This window comes from Scomber scombrus, chromosome 13 (assembly GCF_963691925.1).
Source record: "Scomber scombrus chromosome 13, fScoSco1.1, whole genome shotgun sequence".
Classification (NCBI taxonomy): domain Eukaryota; kingdom Metazoa; phylum Chordata; class Actinopteri; order Scombriformes; family Scombridae; genus Scomber; species Scomber scombrus.
In genome coordinates, this window is record NC_084982.1 from 8,214,853 (window position 1) to 8,232,147 (window position 17,295).

The 17,295-nt window shown below is 40.9% G+C and overlaps 1 protein-coding gene across 6 annotated transcripts in view; it reads left to right on the top strand.

Annotated features, from left to right (window-relative positions):
• caska (calcium/calmodulin-dependent serine protein kinase a) overlaps window positions 1–15,440 on the top strand; it is a 126,693-nt gene extending 111,253 nt beyond the window's left edge. For 2 of the 6 annotated variants that reach the window (XM_062431248.1, XM_062431249.1), the window contains 9 exons: window positions 2,546–2,635; window positions 4,615–4,656; window positions 5,183–5,379; window positions 5,646–5,761; window positions 10,889–10,969; window positions 11,051–11,131; window positions 11,228–11,430; window positions 11,625–11,708; window positions 13,683–15,440. In XM_062431248.1, coding sequence (XP_062287232.1) covers window positions 2,546–2,635; window positions 4,615–4,656; window positions 5,183–5,379; window positions 5,646–5,761; window positions 10,889–10,969; window positions 11,051–11,131; window positions 11,228–11,430; window positions 11,625–11,708; window positions 13,683–13,859 — 1,071 coding nt within the window. In that variant the 3' untranslated portion in view covers window positions 13,860–15,440. Of the gene's footprint in view, window positions 1–1,791; window positions 1,861–2,545; window positions 2,636–4,614; window positions 4,657–5,182; window positions 5,380–5,645; window positions 5,762–10,888; window positions 10,970–11,050; window positions 11,132–11,227; window positions 11,431–11,624; window positions 11,709–13,682 lie in introns of all 6 variants that reach the window. The other 4 variants (XM_062431253.1, XM_062431251.1, XM_062431254.1 and 1 more) reach the window with 4 other exon arrangements.
• Window positions 15,441–17,295: the final 1,855 nt, after the last annotated feature.

A 17,295-nucleotide genomic window follows, 5' to 3' on the forward strand; every position in this document is an offset into this window, starting at 1 on the left:
GTTGTGTCCCTCTGCTTCTAAAATAAGCCAAAAACTACAATAATGATAATAACAATAATAATAATAATACAATTCAAATAATTTACAGATAATAGTTCATTTAATAGAACTATCTCAAAATTAGTACTATTTAGTGGTTATTCTATTAATTTTTAATTGTATCACATGATTGAAAGCCTCAAGATGGTTGAATGGAACTTAATTTGATTAAAGGTCCACTTTTTAAATGACCACGTAATGTCTTTTGATCACTATTGTAATGGGCCACACAGTACATCAGTTATAATAGTATTATTTATTATACCTACTATTGGTTGCTCATTTGATTTATTGTAAATGTAGAGGTCATTGTCTTCCTCCGAGGGCAGCCTGCTCTGTAGACTTTTGTGGTTTAATGAAGTAGATTGACAGTGTTGTGTAGAGTTTCTCTTTCATTATAACTCATATATGAGTTATATTTGAATTCAGAGTTAAACTCAGAAACAGAGTCCAAAAACAGACATATAATGTACTATAAGTATCACAGCATACAGGCAGTGCAGACACAAAGACAGTAGTAAGTAGTGGCAGCAGACTAAAACAAAGTGCAAGCCTGTAAATCCAAAGCTTGATTGGCAGTTGTTGTGGCTGAAAAGAAATGGGAATGACCCAGTGATGTAAAATAATTTTTGAGTCCGTATGAAGTTAAAAGAGTACTGATGTATAAAAAACCTGACCACGTAAAGGCTTGTATATAATAAAGATTTTTAAAATGGATTCAAAAAGACACTGGGAACCAGTGCATACATGCTAAAATTAGGGCAATGTGGTTATTGTGGTTGTCTTTGTTTAGGCTAAAGTTCTCTGAATGACAGCTGACTGCTGTTGTAACAAAACAGAGAGTTTATTTAAAAATTATAACATGCAAACCGCTGCCCAGCTTTTTGCCTTTTTCTCACAGGACAGAGAAATGCCAACCATATATAACTCTACTATCCTCAAACTAAAATTCTTCATCAAATGAATTGTGTTTTATTTTAAAAGCTATCAATTTTGAATTTTATTGCTATAATTTAAATAATGCCTGTATAATCTATAAATGTCATATTTCAGTTTTCCACGTTTTTACTTGATTTTTACAGATAAAAATCAGTCTTCATCAGGTCATTATCTTCACAATCACCTCACATCATTTCACACATCCAGTTACACAAATTGTTTTCTAATTTCAGCTCTTTTGGTTGTCCAGAACACATAAGCTGCTCTGTGAGCACAAACATCTTTAGTAGTGGCTTTAAGCTGTGACAGTCTGTGTTAGTGATGCTCAGACGAGTGTCTCATGTTAGTCTACCGCCCCCCTGTGGTGATGTCAGGACGTGCAGGCTAGATGATGTCTCCTATGTCTTGATGACGCATTTCATTACGTCAACACTGTGGTGGGTCTCTATTGTGTTCTACAAATGTACCCTCTCCATCACCTGTGGTCACTGCCCAGATATGTGAGTGTGTGTTCAAGTGTGTGTGTGTGTGTGTGTGTGTGTGTGTGTGTGTGTGTGTGTGTGTGTGTGTGTGTGTGTGTGTGTGTGTGTTGTGTTTGCACCCACCTGGACACCTGAGCTCATGGATATTTGTGTGAGATTTTTGTGTGTGTGTGTGTGTGTGTGTGTCTGTGTCTGTGTCTGTGTCTGTGTCTGTGTGTGTGTGTGTGTGTGTGTGTGTGTGTGTGTGTGTGTGTGTGTGTGTGTGTGTGTGTGTGTGTGTGTGTGTGTGTGTGTGTGTGTGTGCACTGCTGACCTGTGTGTCTTATTTCAGAAAGAGTCCCCCAACACCTCCAGGCAGTCCCCTGCCAATGGCCACTCCAGCATTAACAGTTCTATCTTGGTAAGGACCCCCTACCCCAGAAAACCCCCCTCTGCCCTCCCCACAGACAGACCCACAACCATTGCTGATTTGTCATGGTATCTATACATGTCCGTGTCAGTAGAACCGTTTGTCCGTCTCAGTGTTCATTTATCATGGGTTGTTTTACTCTTTCTGTTTAATTTTGAGTCGTGTATTGTGATAGAAGTAGAAACAGCAGTAGGCGGGTTGTACTGCGGATCTCCCGTGTCGATCCCGTGTCATTCTCCCTGTTCATCTGTTTGAGCCAAAGGCCCCCGTGTCCGATATCTCAGTTAACAAATTGGTGTGCCTCATAAAGCCTGCTGCGTGCCGTGCCTCACTGCTGACACAACACACTCGGCCTCTCGTGGTCTCAGTGGTGCAGGGGACACACACTGCACACACTAAACCTAATCAGGTTCTGCAGTTCTCTGCCGAGGCTCCGGACAGACACTGTGGTCGTGCTGATGCTGCAGCTGCTTTGCTTGCTCTGTGCTTGCTTGGTCGCTCCACAGCCAGATCTGCTTTAACAGATGAGAATTACTCTGATCTCCTATCATCTCTTGTCTTTTTTTGCAAGAGCAGCCATTAGGTTGCAATTGAATGTGCATGCATGGTATACATTTCTAATTTTCTGAACAGGATATATCAGTGCTCTTAATTTGATTTGTTTGTTTTAACCTAGCTGTTGTATCTCACTGAACCATGTCTCTCTGTCATCAACGGCTTACTTCCACAGGACCTGCCGTCCACCATTCAGCCCAAAGGTCGACAGGTGAATAAAAGCACTCTCTCCCTCACTAGCTCTTTACACAATGCTTTGCATCCTTCCCCTGACTGAGAAGTGTATGTGTCTCGATTTTCTAACACTGCCTTCATTTTTTGTTTCACAAAGCCCATCCTCTAATTCTGAGTGGAGGTCAGCCACTGAGTATCATTTAGAGCCATTTACAAGATAGTTTCTTTTGTTTAAATTGTTTAAACTGGTCACTGACTGATCCCCAAGCTGTCACTCGTGATGTGACCTCATTTAGAAAAATAAATATTTTCATTTGGGGCCAACTCCAAAATACATTACCTTCTTTTATTTACACCAAAATAGACTGCAGCTGTTGGCAGACAGTTCAGCTGGAGTCAAATTAATCCTTGTTTTGGGAAATTACTTTTTTATTGATTTGGAGAACACAACGCCTCCCTTTTAAAGTCCAAGAGGAAAACATTCAGAATGGCAGTAACGCAAAAGCATCTGTCTGTCTGTCTGTGTAAATCCAATTGGAGGAAGGAAAAGGTAAAAGCAACTAGAAATCCTGACATCTTCATGACTGTTCTTCTCCTCCTCTTCTCTCCCTAACAACCACACCTGCTCCTCACAGACATTAACACATCCAGCATTTGAAAAACAGAAATTACAAGTCACTGTGGTGGTCATTTTGTGCCGGACATCTACAGAGTGGATGACGAAATCAAGCAACTGCACCCAGATTACACGTCTGCAGTCAATGATTTGTTTGTAGACGTCTTCACAAGTCCAAAATGTTGGATCCAATTCGAAACCGATCTGCGGAAAACCCAAAGTGCACACCAGTAATTTTCCAAAAGGGACCCGAGCCAAATCACAGTCCAAAATAAATCCGAGGATAATCCAAACCAAACCAAAATAGAGAATAACAACAGCAGCGTGATGCTCCAACAGTTACAATTCATGTTTTTTTTCCTTCACAGTTGACACCCTCTGACCCGCCTAAAAAAACACGCAGGCTATAATAATTATGGTGCACCATGTAATCAGAGCTGATAGCACATATATTTGGATGCAACTGCAAATTTCTTTCACAGACAGGAAGATCAATCAACCGTTTGTTCTGTAAAACATCACAAAATCACAGGTTCCACATTCAAAAATCATACTTTCAGATGTCTTGTTTTGTTCTCCCAACAAAACAAATACATTTATTTAGCAGTTGTAGAAAACTGAGAAAATCCTCCTAAGCAATAGTCCAGGTCGGGTCATGGTCACTAGAAGCTGAAAGGCTTTGTGAAGATCTCTATCTGTTTTTTGTCCTCACACTAATGTTAAACTGTAGACTGAATCAATAGTGACCACTCTTGTGTCCTCAGCCTGACAGTGTAGTGCATTACTATCCTCATTTAAACTGTATGTATGGTACTAATGGCACAGGCATTGTTAAACCCTGCAGAGCTCACAGATCACCCCTAACCCCTGATCCTCAGTCAGATAAGCATTCATGGCTGCTGCAGTTACATTTGGGGGTTGAGAACAGGGCAACCCCAACAATCTTCCCCACCAGTCAACAAAGGATTTATTTATCTCTTAATGTGGAAACAAACTGACATGAAATATTATTTCACACACTTTTAATGTTTTTTTTAAATGAGCTGCCAGCATAGAACAAGTAGCATAGAAGTATCTGATTGTAGCAACAACAGATCCATCCAGCAGAGGGCAGCAGAGTCCACAACACAATATCTTACACCAGCTTGGTAGCCTCGATTTCAGTGCCTTTGAATTGTGTCAGGTTTTACTACGTAACCAGGAAGTAAATATTTAAATAGTGCAAGCACACTTCCTGTCTGTCTTTAATACCTCAGCCTGGTCCTGTCTCACCCCTGTCATGCCCCCACCCCCCAAACCCCCAACCCTTGTCCCCCTCCACCAAGCTTGGTAAGCATACTGCTGTAAAGTCATTGCATAGCCGTTTTGCTGCATGATTGTGTGATGCTTTCAAATCCTAGATTGTATCCAGACCTCCAATCAAGGACAAAATGTCTGTTAAGGTAAGAGACAGCCTCTCCCACCTCGCCACCCCACCCCCCTAAAAAAGAAATAAAAGTACAGTAATTACATCTGCACGTTGATCTACGACTCACTTTCACATAGTGTTAGATAGGAAAACGGCAACAAACGGCTGTATGGTTAAAAACAACACAATGCAGGATAATTACTGTTGTTTTCAACTAATGGACACATAAACAATGCCTGTGCCGTAATTACCAGTGTGTTAAGAGGCTTGTTAATAGCCCAGCAGTGTCTGGGTTCATCTCACCCGAGAAAGGCCCTCCTTGGAAACCAGTTTCCAACCTGGCAACCACAACTCCCCCGTGCCATCAGTCCCCCTGAGAGCCCACTCCATGATATGTACACCACCTGGCCTCTCTTCTCTTCATGTCTGTCACATTTCTCTTCTTTGTATTCCTTTCTTTACTCCAGTTTTTTGGAAAATCCCAACACATCCACCCAAACCCATCCCTCACCTAGCTCACCTCCCCCCCTGGGGACCTCTGTGTTGTTTTCCTCCGACAGATCTACGTGAGGGCTCAGTTTGAATACGACCCCTCCAAAGACGAGCTCATTCCCTGCAAGGAGGCCGGGATTCGCTTCTGCGTGGGCGACATCATCCAGATCATCTCCAAAGACGACCACAACTGGTGGCAAGGCAAACTGGAGAACATGAAAAATGGAACGGCGGGCCTTATCCCGTCGCCAGAGCTGCAGGAGTGGTGAGGAAACATGAAAAAAACAGTCGCAGGGAGACAAGTTTGATCACACACAGAAAACTCCAACAAATTTCATAATTTACAGAGACACAGTTCCCCCTCAGCCACTTGAGCCACTAAATTCAATGCTGTGTGTGTGTGTGTGTGTGTGTGTGTGTGTGTGTGTGTGTGTGTGTGTGTGTGTGTGTGTGTGTGTGTGTGTGTGTGTTTGTGTGTTTGTGTGTGTGTGTGTGTGTGTGTGTGTGCGTGCGTGCGTGTGTGTGTGGCAGGCGCGTGGCATGTATAGCCATGGAGAAGACCAAGCAGGAGCAACAGGCCAGCTGCACCTGGTTTGGCAAGAAGAAGAAGCAGTACAAAGACAAGTATTTGGCAAAGCACAACGCAGGTACGCCACACACCGACGATGCTCTCATAATCCGACGCATGTGTACACAAACAACATGCTGCAGATGTCTGAACATTGCCCTATCCCATCACGCCCCACTACATGCATGCATGCACTTCTCATTTACCCGAGTGTGAGCATGCGTGCTTGTGAATATCTGTGTGTCTGGTCGTCCATCTGTTTGTGTCACTGGAACATGTATGTAACAGGATCTCATGGCGTTCATCTCAAGTAGCAAAGCCACAGCCAGGAAGGACAAGAAAAGATGCCAGGGTGGCAGAAATCTTATATGAGCACAGGGGCAATTTAGGGGAATGCGGGCAGCTCATTGATACAGACACCAGGTTCAAGCCAGCAAATCTCTGCATTTTGAGGTGTAGGTTTAAATAACATGCTTGTGTGCGGCTCAGGAGCAGACGATATGTTTAGCGATGTCTGGATATACAGTAGAGGCAGCACTCAAATATCACAGCCATGTGTCTGCTGTGTAACTAGGTTGGGGTGTTGTGGGGTAAAACTCATCACGTGTATCTGCCACCAGAGCTGCGACTGTTAACACAGGAGGTGGGGGAGAGGAGTTTGCTGTGTGTGTGTGTGTGTGTTGGACAGAGGGAGGTGGTAGGAGAGGTTTTGTTTGCTGTTAGTTTTGACACCAAATAGATTTTTTTTTTTTTATTGAAAAAACAAAAAGCTGTGGCTTTAACCTCCACCTTTGTGATCCGTTTTATCTTTTATCTAATGTTGTATTGTTTTTTATTCTGCTGTTTTGTTGCCTTTTCACAGGATGGCCTAATTATTTATTTTTATTTAATCAAAATTGTATTAATTATTGATTTCAGCAACAGTAGGTATGAGACGCCATAAAAGAGAAGGGTGAGGGTTGCGAAACACTGGAATAAGGTTTTAAGGTGATAGAGTTTAAAGCAAAGACAAGTGCAGAGGGTGGAGGGTGGAAATAAAACATACAGGCAACCCTTTGAAGTGTCAAGTATCTGTAGCTCATGTACTCAGAGCTTTACAGCTCCAGTACAGTATGTACACCATTGTGTGCCACTACACTACCACTGTGTCTGTATCAGGAGCCCACCACAGTCTATACATTACACAACCTTCCAGATTAGCACAGTGAACAGCAGCAGAGGTGATTACAGTCATATTGCAGTTGTGTGCTGAGCTGTAGGTTCTAAACAGCTTAGCACCAAATAAAGTGTGCAGCTGATAGGCAGAACATGCTAAGACTTTATTGTTTACAGTAGGTTTTTTACATCGAAGTCTCATCTGTACATGCAGCTGTTCTCACAGTATTATGAGATGAAAAGGATGAGAGCCAGTGAGGCATTGTGCCCTGATGATGATGTGACACAACACTGAACACCCTGTCTGTCCATGTGCATGTGTTTACATGTGTACAGTATGTTTGCAGGTTTGAGCGTCTGATTACCAGGTTGTATATCCAGCTGTGTATCCTTACACCCCAACTGTTAATGCCCAGTTAAACTATGAGTTTGAATTCAACAGCATGCAACACAGAACATAACAGTCATGTTGTCATAGGAGCATGAGTGCATGTGATACACAGTCATCTAGTATTTCAACAGAAATGCTGAATACCATGACATCATTGTGATTTCACTCATCACCACATGTCATTAGACTCGATAAACGTGTTGAGTCACTAATACACACGTATTAGTACCTGGGGTTGAATGTGGTGTATTGAGATCCTGGTACTTTTCCAGGGATTTTAATGAAAATTCCTTTTTCTGGGAAAAAATACCTGTGGGAATCCAGGATGGGTGCTCGGGTGTCCATGTACCGAAATCTATTAATGCTTATAAAATGCTAACACATGTTCTGGCTGAATACCAAAGCATGATCATAAGAGTAAATATGTGATATAACTGTATATTAACTGTATATACTATATAACTGGATCAAATCTGCAATGGTTTCTTCCCATTTCTTTTCTTACTTAAAAAATGTCATCTTATAGTCCAGCTGTGTCGCAAAAATATTTATTATATGAAATGGAAAAATCTGTAAACAAAAACTGGAATAGGTTGAGCATGGTTAACATTTTTTTTCCTTCCTCGATGATACTATACTTTAAGAGGAGTTGTCTACTAAAACATACTACAAAAATTTAAATAAACACCATTTTCTGGTTAATTATTCTCAGTTCTGTTTATACAATCAAACTTCACTTAAAGCAAAAGATCCTGGTATTCCCAGGTTGTTATATCCCTGGGATACTTTTAAAGTCACAATAAAACATTCAACCCTCGTACTAACTGATGTCAGTCTGTCTCTGCTGTGCTGCTGGTGACAGCGCATGTTCTTCCCATCACCAGAAGCTCTGCAGCATCCACACAGTGACATACTACCAGACGGTGTGAACAGCAACCACAGTATACAGTGTGTTTCCATCTCCATTGTTGGCACTGTGCGGTGCTGCACAGCTGCCCAGCTGTTGTATCTTGCTGTTTGTGTGTGTAACGTTTTTGTAATTCTGCTGTTGTAACCGAACCATGTTATGACCCCTCCTGTTCATCTCTCTCGCTTTCTCCTACTGAACGGCCTCTCTGCATGTAAGTAACAACAGTGACAGTGCTCAGCTCCTCTTTTCTCTTTTCTCTTTTCTCTTTTACTCTCTCTCTCTCTCTCTCTCTCTCTCTCTCTCTCTCTCTCTCTCTGTCACTCACTCACTCTCTCCATGCTCTTTATTTGATCAATCCCTGTAGATTAAATCAGCTGTCACTGCCAGTGTTTCGGTTTTGTTTCTGTTGATAATGTTCAAAACAACAGAAGGCTGAGACAAAATTGAAACTGTGTAGCATTGTGGGTGTGGGTGTGTGTTTTAGACATTGTGTGCTGTGATGTTCATCCTAACCCAAGTTTGTTCTAGTGTGCTCATTAGCAGAGACAGACAGTAATGTAAATAGCTGCCTAACACTCAAGTCTCACTCACAGTCAGTACAGTAGCAGGCCTCGCTGCCCCTCACTCTGTGCAGGCTTTAACTTCAAACAGCAGCAGCTGGTCTGCAGCCGCCTGTTGCACAAGACCAAGTGACTTGTGGGTATTGTATTTCGCTTGTCAGCTCCCTGAGATGGTAACTGCATAAAGGCTCATGTTACAGAGGCTAAGAACACATCGTAGAGTGAACATGTGATCCGCTCTGCACCACAGACGTGACACAACCTGCAGTTTACCTCGTTTATTCTGATCTGTGTTTAGTCTCAGAGAAACATTTGGAAGGTCCGACTCAGCGCCGACTTTAAGTCTGTTTATATACACGGCACCGCTAAAGTTAAGCTCTATCTTTTGCACTGTTACTAAAGTTGGGACACGCACATAAATCATCTATGACCACTTGCAGAAAGTCACTTGAGGCAAAAAGCTCCAAAGTTTCCTTGTTGTACATGAACTCAGGAATATGTTAGGAATATGTTAACGAATAAGGTGGAACAATTAATCAAGAATAAATTAATCAGGAACTCTTTAAAACATTTTAAAGCAACAATATCAAACAAGTGTTGGGCCCAGACTCTCTGTTCTTTAATGTTAGTCACTTGACTTTGTCATGGAGCAGATACACAACACCGACACGTGTGTGACACGTTTTTTTTCTCAGCAGCGCTCAGTGACGCGTAACGTTCATCAGTGGCTGTTTTCAATCATACAAATCTTCTGTCGTTTACATGTTGTGAACTTATTAACAGTATCTGTAATGATCAAATAACATCCCAAAGTTCCACTGAGGCTTTTCCAGTTTCACTTTAGCTGTAAAATAATAAATAAATCAGTAAATTGGAACAACCATTTTCTTCTTTTATGCTGCTCATGGAGCCTACTAGAAAACAGTTCTTGTCAAGTAAATTTTAGATGTCAGTCAGTCCAGAGAAGACCGTTTGTCCTCTCAGCTGCTCGGGAGCTGCTGCTGACAGACGGCTGCTTCTGACAACCGAACAGATTTGAAGTCGATGAAGATTGAACGGATTGATGTGGTTTCCTAGTTACACTGATTGGATAAAACAAGCCGTTTCAGTATGTGAGAAAATATTTCAGATTAATTGAGAATGAAAGTAATTGTTAGTTTTATTCCCACATTCATCATGAGAATCTAAGAAATGAAAAATCAAAAAGTCTGTTCTACTTCGCATTTTTGGTGGCATTTACACAAACAAATTTAAGTCAAAACAGCTGCTGAAAACTTTGATGGGTAATATGTGTCAGTTTTGGGGGAAAAGTGGATTTAGATAATCTAGCATAACTCCAAAAAGCTGTACAAACTGCTCAGCCCACAGGTCAAGTAAAGTTTAAGAGTCTTTGTTTGAATCAGTAATTTCTCTCGTTCTTAGTTTTTTTGGTTTTGTTTTCACTAACAATTAATTTAATCATCAATTACGCTGCCCATTATTTTCTTCTATTATCAACCGTACATGTCATAACATGTCAGGAAAAAGTGAAAAGCGCTCATCATTTCTCATAGCCCAAATTGAAATTGCATGTTTATTCTGACCCAAAGTCCAAAATAGTAATAATGACTTAAATAGTTGATAAAAGTTTATTTTTGGCATTTTACCATAAAAAATTTAAAAAAGACTTCAACTTATGTATAATGTATAAATAAATTCAGAAGGTTTCAACAGCCCGGGTTTCTTTCTCTCAGCCCAATTTGACTCATTTGTGACACAGTTTTGAGAACAATGACAGTGAAGTGCATGGAGGATTAATCACTGCCACATGTGGCGGGTTATATCGGCTCATGATCCTGTATTGAGTTGTTTATTTTATCTCATTGGATGAATTACTGCTTGATCAGCTTCACGCCATCTGAAAGCACAGAGGTCATTTAAAGGAAATTTGGTTTCTTTGTCATCATCTTGGCTCTCTGGTTCTCATTTCCAGTCACTGTTTTGGCATCAGGCCTGTTGCCAGTGAGAGATTTTATCTGCTTTGATTTGACGAGTAACCCAACTTCCTCTTCTCCTCACCGCATATTGTAGCTACCCAATGTGTTTCAAACTCTGTAGTACGCTCTGTTCCACTCCCACTGTGTAGAGCTGTTGTTTGTCCCTGCACGCCACTCTCCACATCCTCTTAATCTGTTTCTCTCTCACTTCCAGTGTTTGACCAACTAGATCTTGTCACATATGAAGAGGTCGTGAAGCTTCCTGCTTTCAAGAGGAAAACACTAGTTTTGTTAGGTGAGTGCGGCGGGTCAAATGTGATTGTCTGCCTTCAAACTGTAACTGACCCCATCGGCTGACTGTGCGCTTCTTTGCTAGGTGCTCATGGAGTGGGCAGAAGACACATCAAGAACACACTCATAACCAAACACCCCGACAGATTTGCCTACCCCATCCCACGTAAGATGCATCAATACTCTCAAGTCCTCCACAGAATCTCACTGACTGTTTGTGGGTAAATGTAATATCTCTCTCCTCTCTGTCTGTGTCCCGCAGACACAACCAGACCCCCAAAGAAGGATGAGGAGGATGGGAAGAACTACTTCTTTGTTTCCCATGACCAGATGATGCAGGACATCAGCAACAATGAGTACCTGGAGTACGGCAGCCATGAGGACGCCATGTACGGAACGCGGCTGGAGACCATTCGGAAGATCCACCAACAGGGACTTATAGCTATACTGGATGTGGAACCTCAGGTGTGTGTGTGTGTGTGTGTGTGTGTGTGTGTGTGTGTGTGTGTGTGTGTGTGTGTGTGTGTGTGTGTGTGTGTGTGTGTGTGTGTGTGTGTGTGTGTGTGTGTGTGTGTGTGTGTGTGTGTGTGTGTGTGTGTTACAAGCGTGGATGCATATATTTAGGTACTTTCTGACCACTAACAGCTGTTCTCCATCAGGCCCTGAAAGTCCTGCGAACAGCAGAGTTCGCCCCTTACGTCGTCTTTATCGCTGCGCCAACGATCACACCAGGCATCAACGAGGTAGGAATAAACCAAATATGCATGAACACGCTCACTATTATCACACATTTTAAAGGATAACGTCATCAGTTTTTTCTTAGTGTCAACAAATCCCATGTGACATCATCCTAATAAGTATCACCTGTGTTGCCATAGAGCTCCATGGCACAACTAATAAGAACACATCAATGAGCCACAGTGTTGCACTGCACAATAACAACTGTGGTTTATTTTGAGTCATACCAACATACGATACTAACCAGGACACAAGATAGTCCCCAATAAATGCATTATTTCCTCCTGCTGGCATCAGCTATAGTTTTTTATCTTCAGACTGGATGACTCACACAGAGTAGGGAAGTGTTGTGAAACACATGATTGAATTGTTGGTTTTGGTTTCTTCGTGGATGTGTTGACAAGAAAAATATGCAACACAAGCTTTATCCTTAAAAGGGAAAACAATAACAGTTTTTTTTTTCAAGTTTCAATAACATGCTGTTAATGTGGTAATGATCCCTAACAGGATAATGACATACCAAATCACAATAAATGACATTTCTGACTCTCTGCAAAGTCGTCATGTGATGCACATCCATCACTGAGCATGCATGCGGCCCCGGCAGCCGCTCTGTCTGTCTCCTCTTCACTCATGTGGTCGCCTCTCATTCTTCTCTGCACTCGTTTATTTTGCACGCTGCATGCATTTGTTTCTTTGGCGCTCCTCTCAGATGCCCAGGTGGTGTCGAACGCTGCCAGTAAGTACAACCTGACAGGATAGCGACTGTCTACGTGTTATTTTTAATTATGTGCGTATGCCTCGTCATATGTTTTAGGGAGCATTTATATCCATAGTCTCTGTGGTTCTAGTGGTTAGTTTTTTTCTTTCTTCTGCTGACTAAAGGTCCTTACACACTGTGAGAAGATGCATTGCATGTCATACTGATCAAAATCTGCTGCCACAATGTAAATAGAAAAAATACAAAAACAAAAGAAGAATCTTTGACCACAGGACTGACACAACTTTGTTTTTATGACATGAATATGAAAATTAATAGGTGTTCATATTGACAATTGAATAATCATTTTAGACTTTTTAAAAGCAGAAATACCAAATTTGTATTACTTCCAGCTTCTCAAATTGTCTTTGTCACAGAGTAAAGTTAGTGTGTAAATAGCTTTGGATTTTGGAATGTTGGACCAATGTTGAAATTGATATATTGGCTTATATATATATATATATATATATATATATATATATATACACAGAATAGAAACATACACAGAATAGATACAGAATAGATACAGAAATGCAAATTTTTTTCTGATTCTTCAAATGTGGTTAACAAACACATGACTAGTAATGGAAGCATGATGTTTTACAGTTTAACAATGAGTAAAAGTAAAACAAACTATAATAATAAAACAATTTAAAGCATATGGATGTATATTAAACTTAAATGTTTAAAAAAAGATCAAATATACATAAAATTCAGCTCATATCACTTAAGAAAAAAAAAAATATATATATATATATATATTAGGCATATCGGACATATATATATACACAGATAACAATATATCAGCCAGTAATATCGGCGGTCCGTTATATCTGTCGGTCTCAAATGTAAATAATTACTTATCATTATTATTATTAGTAGTAGTAGTAGTAGTAGTATCATTATTATTATTATTGTTTCTCTATAAACATTTAGGAAACAATAAGACACACAATGACACAATTGACACAACTTTTCAGAGCCCAAGGTTTTTGTCCCACCAACCGTCTAGAACCTCCAAAGTCTCTTTAGTGAAATAAAACAGAGATGAGTGACACATCCTCACTTTAAAAAAAAACTGCAACAGAGTGTGTTGGTCAATCTTATCACAATGTGTGTACAGTGTGTAGGTGCCTTTAAAGTTCCTCTTCCAGTCCTGCATGTGCTTTCATCCCTCCATCTCTAACACCCTTTGTTACTCCTCCTCCTCCTCCTGCAGGACGAGTCTCTCCAGCGGCTGCAGAAGGAGTCAGAGATCCTGCAGAAGACCTACGCCCACTACTTCGACCAGACCATCATCAACAATGAGATCGACGAGACCATCAGGCACCTGGAGGAGGCCATTGATCTGGTGTGCACCACCAGCCAGTGGGTCCCTGTGTCCTGGGTCTACTGACCTGCAGCCGTGAACTACACCTCCTCCTTCCCTATTTTCTCCTTCGCTTCCATTACTCTCTCTCTCTCTCTCCCCCTCTCTCTCTCTTTCTCTCTCTGTCTCTCTCTCTCTCTCTCGCTCTCTCTCTGCTCTTTCTTCTCCCTTCCCAGCAACAACATGTCAGCCAAACTCCCATCATTCCCTCTTCGAAATAATAAAGAAACAAAAAACAATTAACAAAAAAAAAACCAATGGGAAACCTCTCTCTACACTGCACTTGATCGAAAACACCCTCAGCGTACTGTGAAAGCGACCACAGAATTCAACTGAAATCCTCTTGAACACTGCACAAACACCTGCAGCAGCCAATCGGACTTTTGCCCTTACAGACAACCTAGTCATAGTGTTGTATAAAAACAGAGTAAAAATGAATATTGTCATGTCTGTACTAGCTAGGAGGCAACATTTTTGTAGATGTTTGTTTTAAAGAGACAGTACTGTGTCCCGTCCTCCCATGTTGGTGCACTGCTAGCCTCCCACGTCTCCGCCACCATCCCTCCATCGCATTGTAGTCCTGTTGGGTGTTGTACTGAACCATCTCTAAGAAGACACAGTCAGTGGGTATTCTGTCTGACAGCAGACTGAAGTAAAAGCACACAAACACACTGCTGTCTTCCCATGTATAGATCATGTCAGCAGTCCTCATTATTTATTCATCCCTGTTCTTTTAAAAGCCGTAACGCTGGTTTACATCATGTCACGACTCTCCTGTTGTCAAACCCCGGTACAGTAACAGTATCGCCACGCACACACTCACACACACACACGCACCTTTCTACCTACCAGGTACTGTCTCTTCTAAATAAATCCATAAGTGTTATAGAGATTTGAATGAGGTAAATCATGCATGTGGACATTTTGCAAGCTTCCATGCTGTCAGTCAGTCAGTGTTCCTCGTGTCCCTCTGTAAACCTCCGAGAAAGAAAAGAATAAAACAAAAACGTGTTTGTTTGTTTTTTAAAAAGGAGAGAAAAAAACATTCCAGCTGTTTGGAAGAACTCAGCCAAGGGAAGCAAGAGGGGCCAAGAAAAAAACTAACAAAAAAAAAACAGCGACGGAGCCAGATGTTGACTTGACACCTATGCACATCCCTTGCATTTCAGGTGACATTTCTAAACCACAGATTTATAAAAGATCAACCATGTAGTGAGATGTGTTTGTAAAAAAAAAGGAGAAAAAAAGAATCAAATAAAAGTCTTGATTTTTCTCTTTTTGATTTGTCATACTGTACACCTCGTTTTGCCATTTCAGAAATGTTATGTACTACTGGTGTTCCAATCGAGTTTAAAATTGACGAGAGATAAAATGCTGATTTTTATCCTGCAACTGTGTAAACTGTCTGCAAAGGATGTGCACACCATTCATTCTGCAAGGTTGACGACTTTGCTAGGGGAGAGGAGGCAGTGTGTGCATCTGAATAACCGTGTATATGAATATGACCGACTGACATACAACTGCCCTTGTGTAAATGACTCTGCAATGATAACAGTTCTTCAGTATGAACAGTTTTTTAAATATATTACCTTTTATGTGTTGGAAAAATTAACTTTGGAGTGGCTTTTTTCTTGTTCTTTTTTTTCTACTTCACATTTCACATGATATGAACAACCTGAAGTCCAGACTGAGCAGGAACCTGTAACACGAAGAGTCATGAATCCAGCTGCTTATTAACTGGCTCTACAGTATGATGCAGGTCGTGTTTCCACAGTGACATTTTGGTGCTTTCCTGTCTCATGATGAACAAACTGCTATGAAAGCAGCCGTGGTGGGATGGAGCTAGATTTGGGCTTCAGCCAGTATTATAATAATTATTTTTATTACCAATTAGTCTGTTGATTATTTTTTCCAATTCAGTGTTTAGTCTTGAAAATGTCAAGCAATGTCATCAATGCCCACTGAAATTCCCCAAAGCCCATTTTATATCAAGTGCTTGATTAGTCCAGTATGACAGCGTATTAAGGCCAAATACGGGTGTACATAACGCTCGGTTACACAAGTATTTCCTTACTGTTAAACCCAACTGAACAGTACAATGTGATCAGTTGTTCCACGGCAGGCATAGTGCACGTCAAGCAACGTCTTTCTAGTGTTGCACAGTGAGGCTAAAGGACTGCTTGTAGCAGGGTCCGGTTATCCCGCATAATGCATCAGATTTCATTCAGATATTCAGTTTACTGTGATAGAAGTTGCAGAAAGGCAGCTAATTAGTCACATTTGCAATCCAAACGCTATTATAATCGAGGCTGCTAAATGTTCTGTCCATCAGTGAAGTAATTAATCGACTAATTGTTTCAGCTCTAACTCGAGTCCTGTACTTTAGTACAATCTTTACTTAAGTATTTTTATTTTATGCTACATATTTTACTTTTGAGGTAAGATTTTACATACAAAAAAATGATTGGTTTATAAAATATGATGCATTGTAATAATTTAAACTACTAAAAAAAAATTAAAGCGGTTTAAATCAGCTCGACCAGCTACATGTGCACGGTCTTAAATCAGAGAAACACAATGCAGTTCAATACTTCAGTCACTGTTCATTATTCTGTTATTGTTTATTATATATATATATATATATTATTTTTCATATTTTCAATTATTTATTTACTTGAGTGATTGTGTGGTGTGTAAACATGTCACAGCACAAGTTGGCATTCAAATTGCTTGTTTCATCTTGAGTAAAAGTGAGGAAAAAACACCTGAAGATATTTAGGTTTTTATCACAAAAGACAACCAGCAAATACTGACATTTGAAAAGTTGAGATCAGTTACTTTTTTCTGAAAAGGTACTGCACAATTAATCAGTCATCTTAATAGTTGATCATTAATTTTCTGTCAATCAACTGATTGATTAATTGGCTAATCATTTCAGCTCTAAAGCAAATTAATTTTACTGATGTCACGGATCAGACAGACGACCAGAGGACCACAATTGCGTCACAGAAGAATGTTTATTGAATTTTCAGGGAAAGGGAAGTTGGAAGTGAGTGAGGGTTCCAGTGGTGAAGGGGTACCGGGGTTACAGGAGTTCCAGTGGTCTGTCCAACGTGCCGTGTGTGTGTCCCCCCCAGTGGCAATGATGCATCCAAGGGAGCCGGTGGTGGGTGGTCCAGAAGTCCTGGTGGGGGGGAACACAAACACAACAGCACAATGAAAGAAGGCAGAAGTACAGTTCAAGGAGAATCCAAAATCGTAGTGCAAAGGCAGAAGGCTGGTCAGAATTACCGGGGTAGGAGAGTAGTCAGGAGTCGAGAAGGCAGAAGGTAGGTCTAGTTTTCCGGGGCAGAAGAGTCGTCAGGATACAGGCAGGTCCGGGGTCACAAAGCAGGAATCAGAATAGAAGTGCGAGCAAACAGGTTCAGAGTGTGGGTTTTGCAGACGATCTGACAAAGTAGAG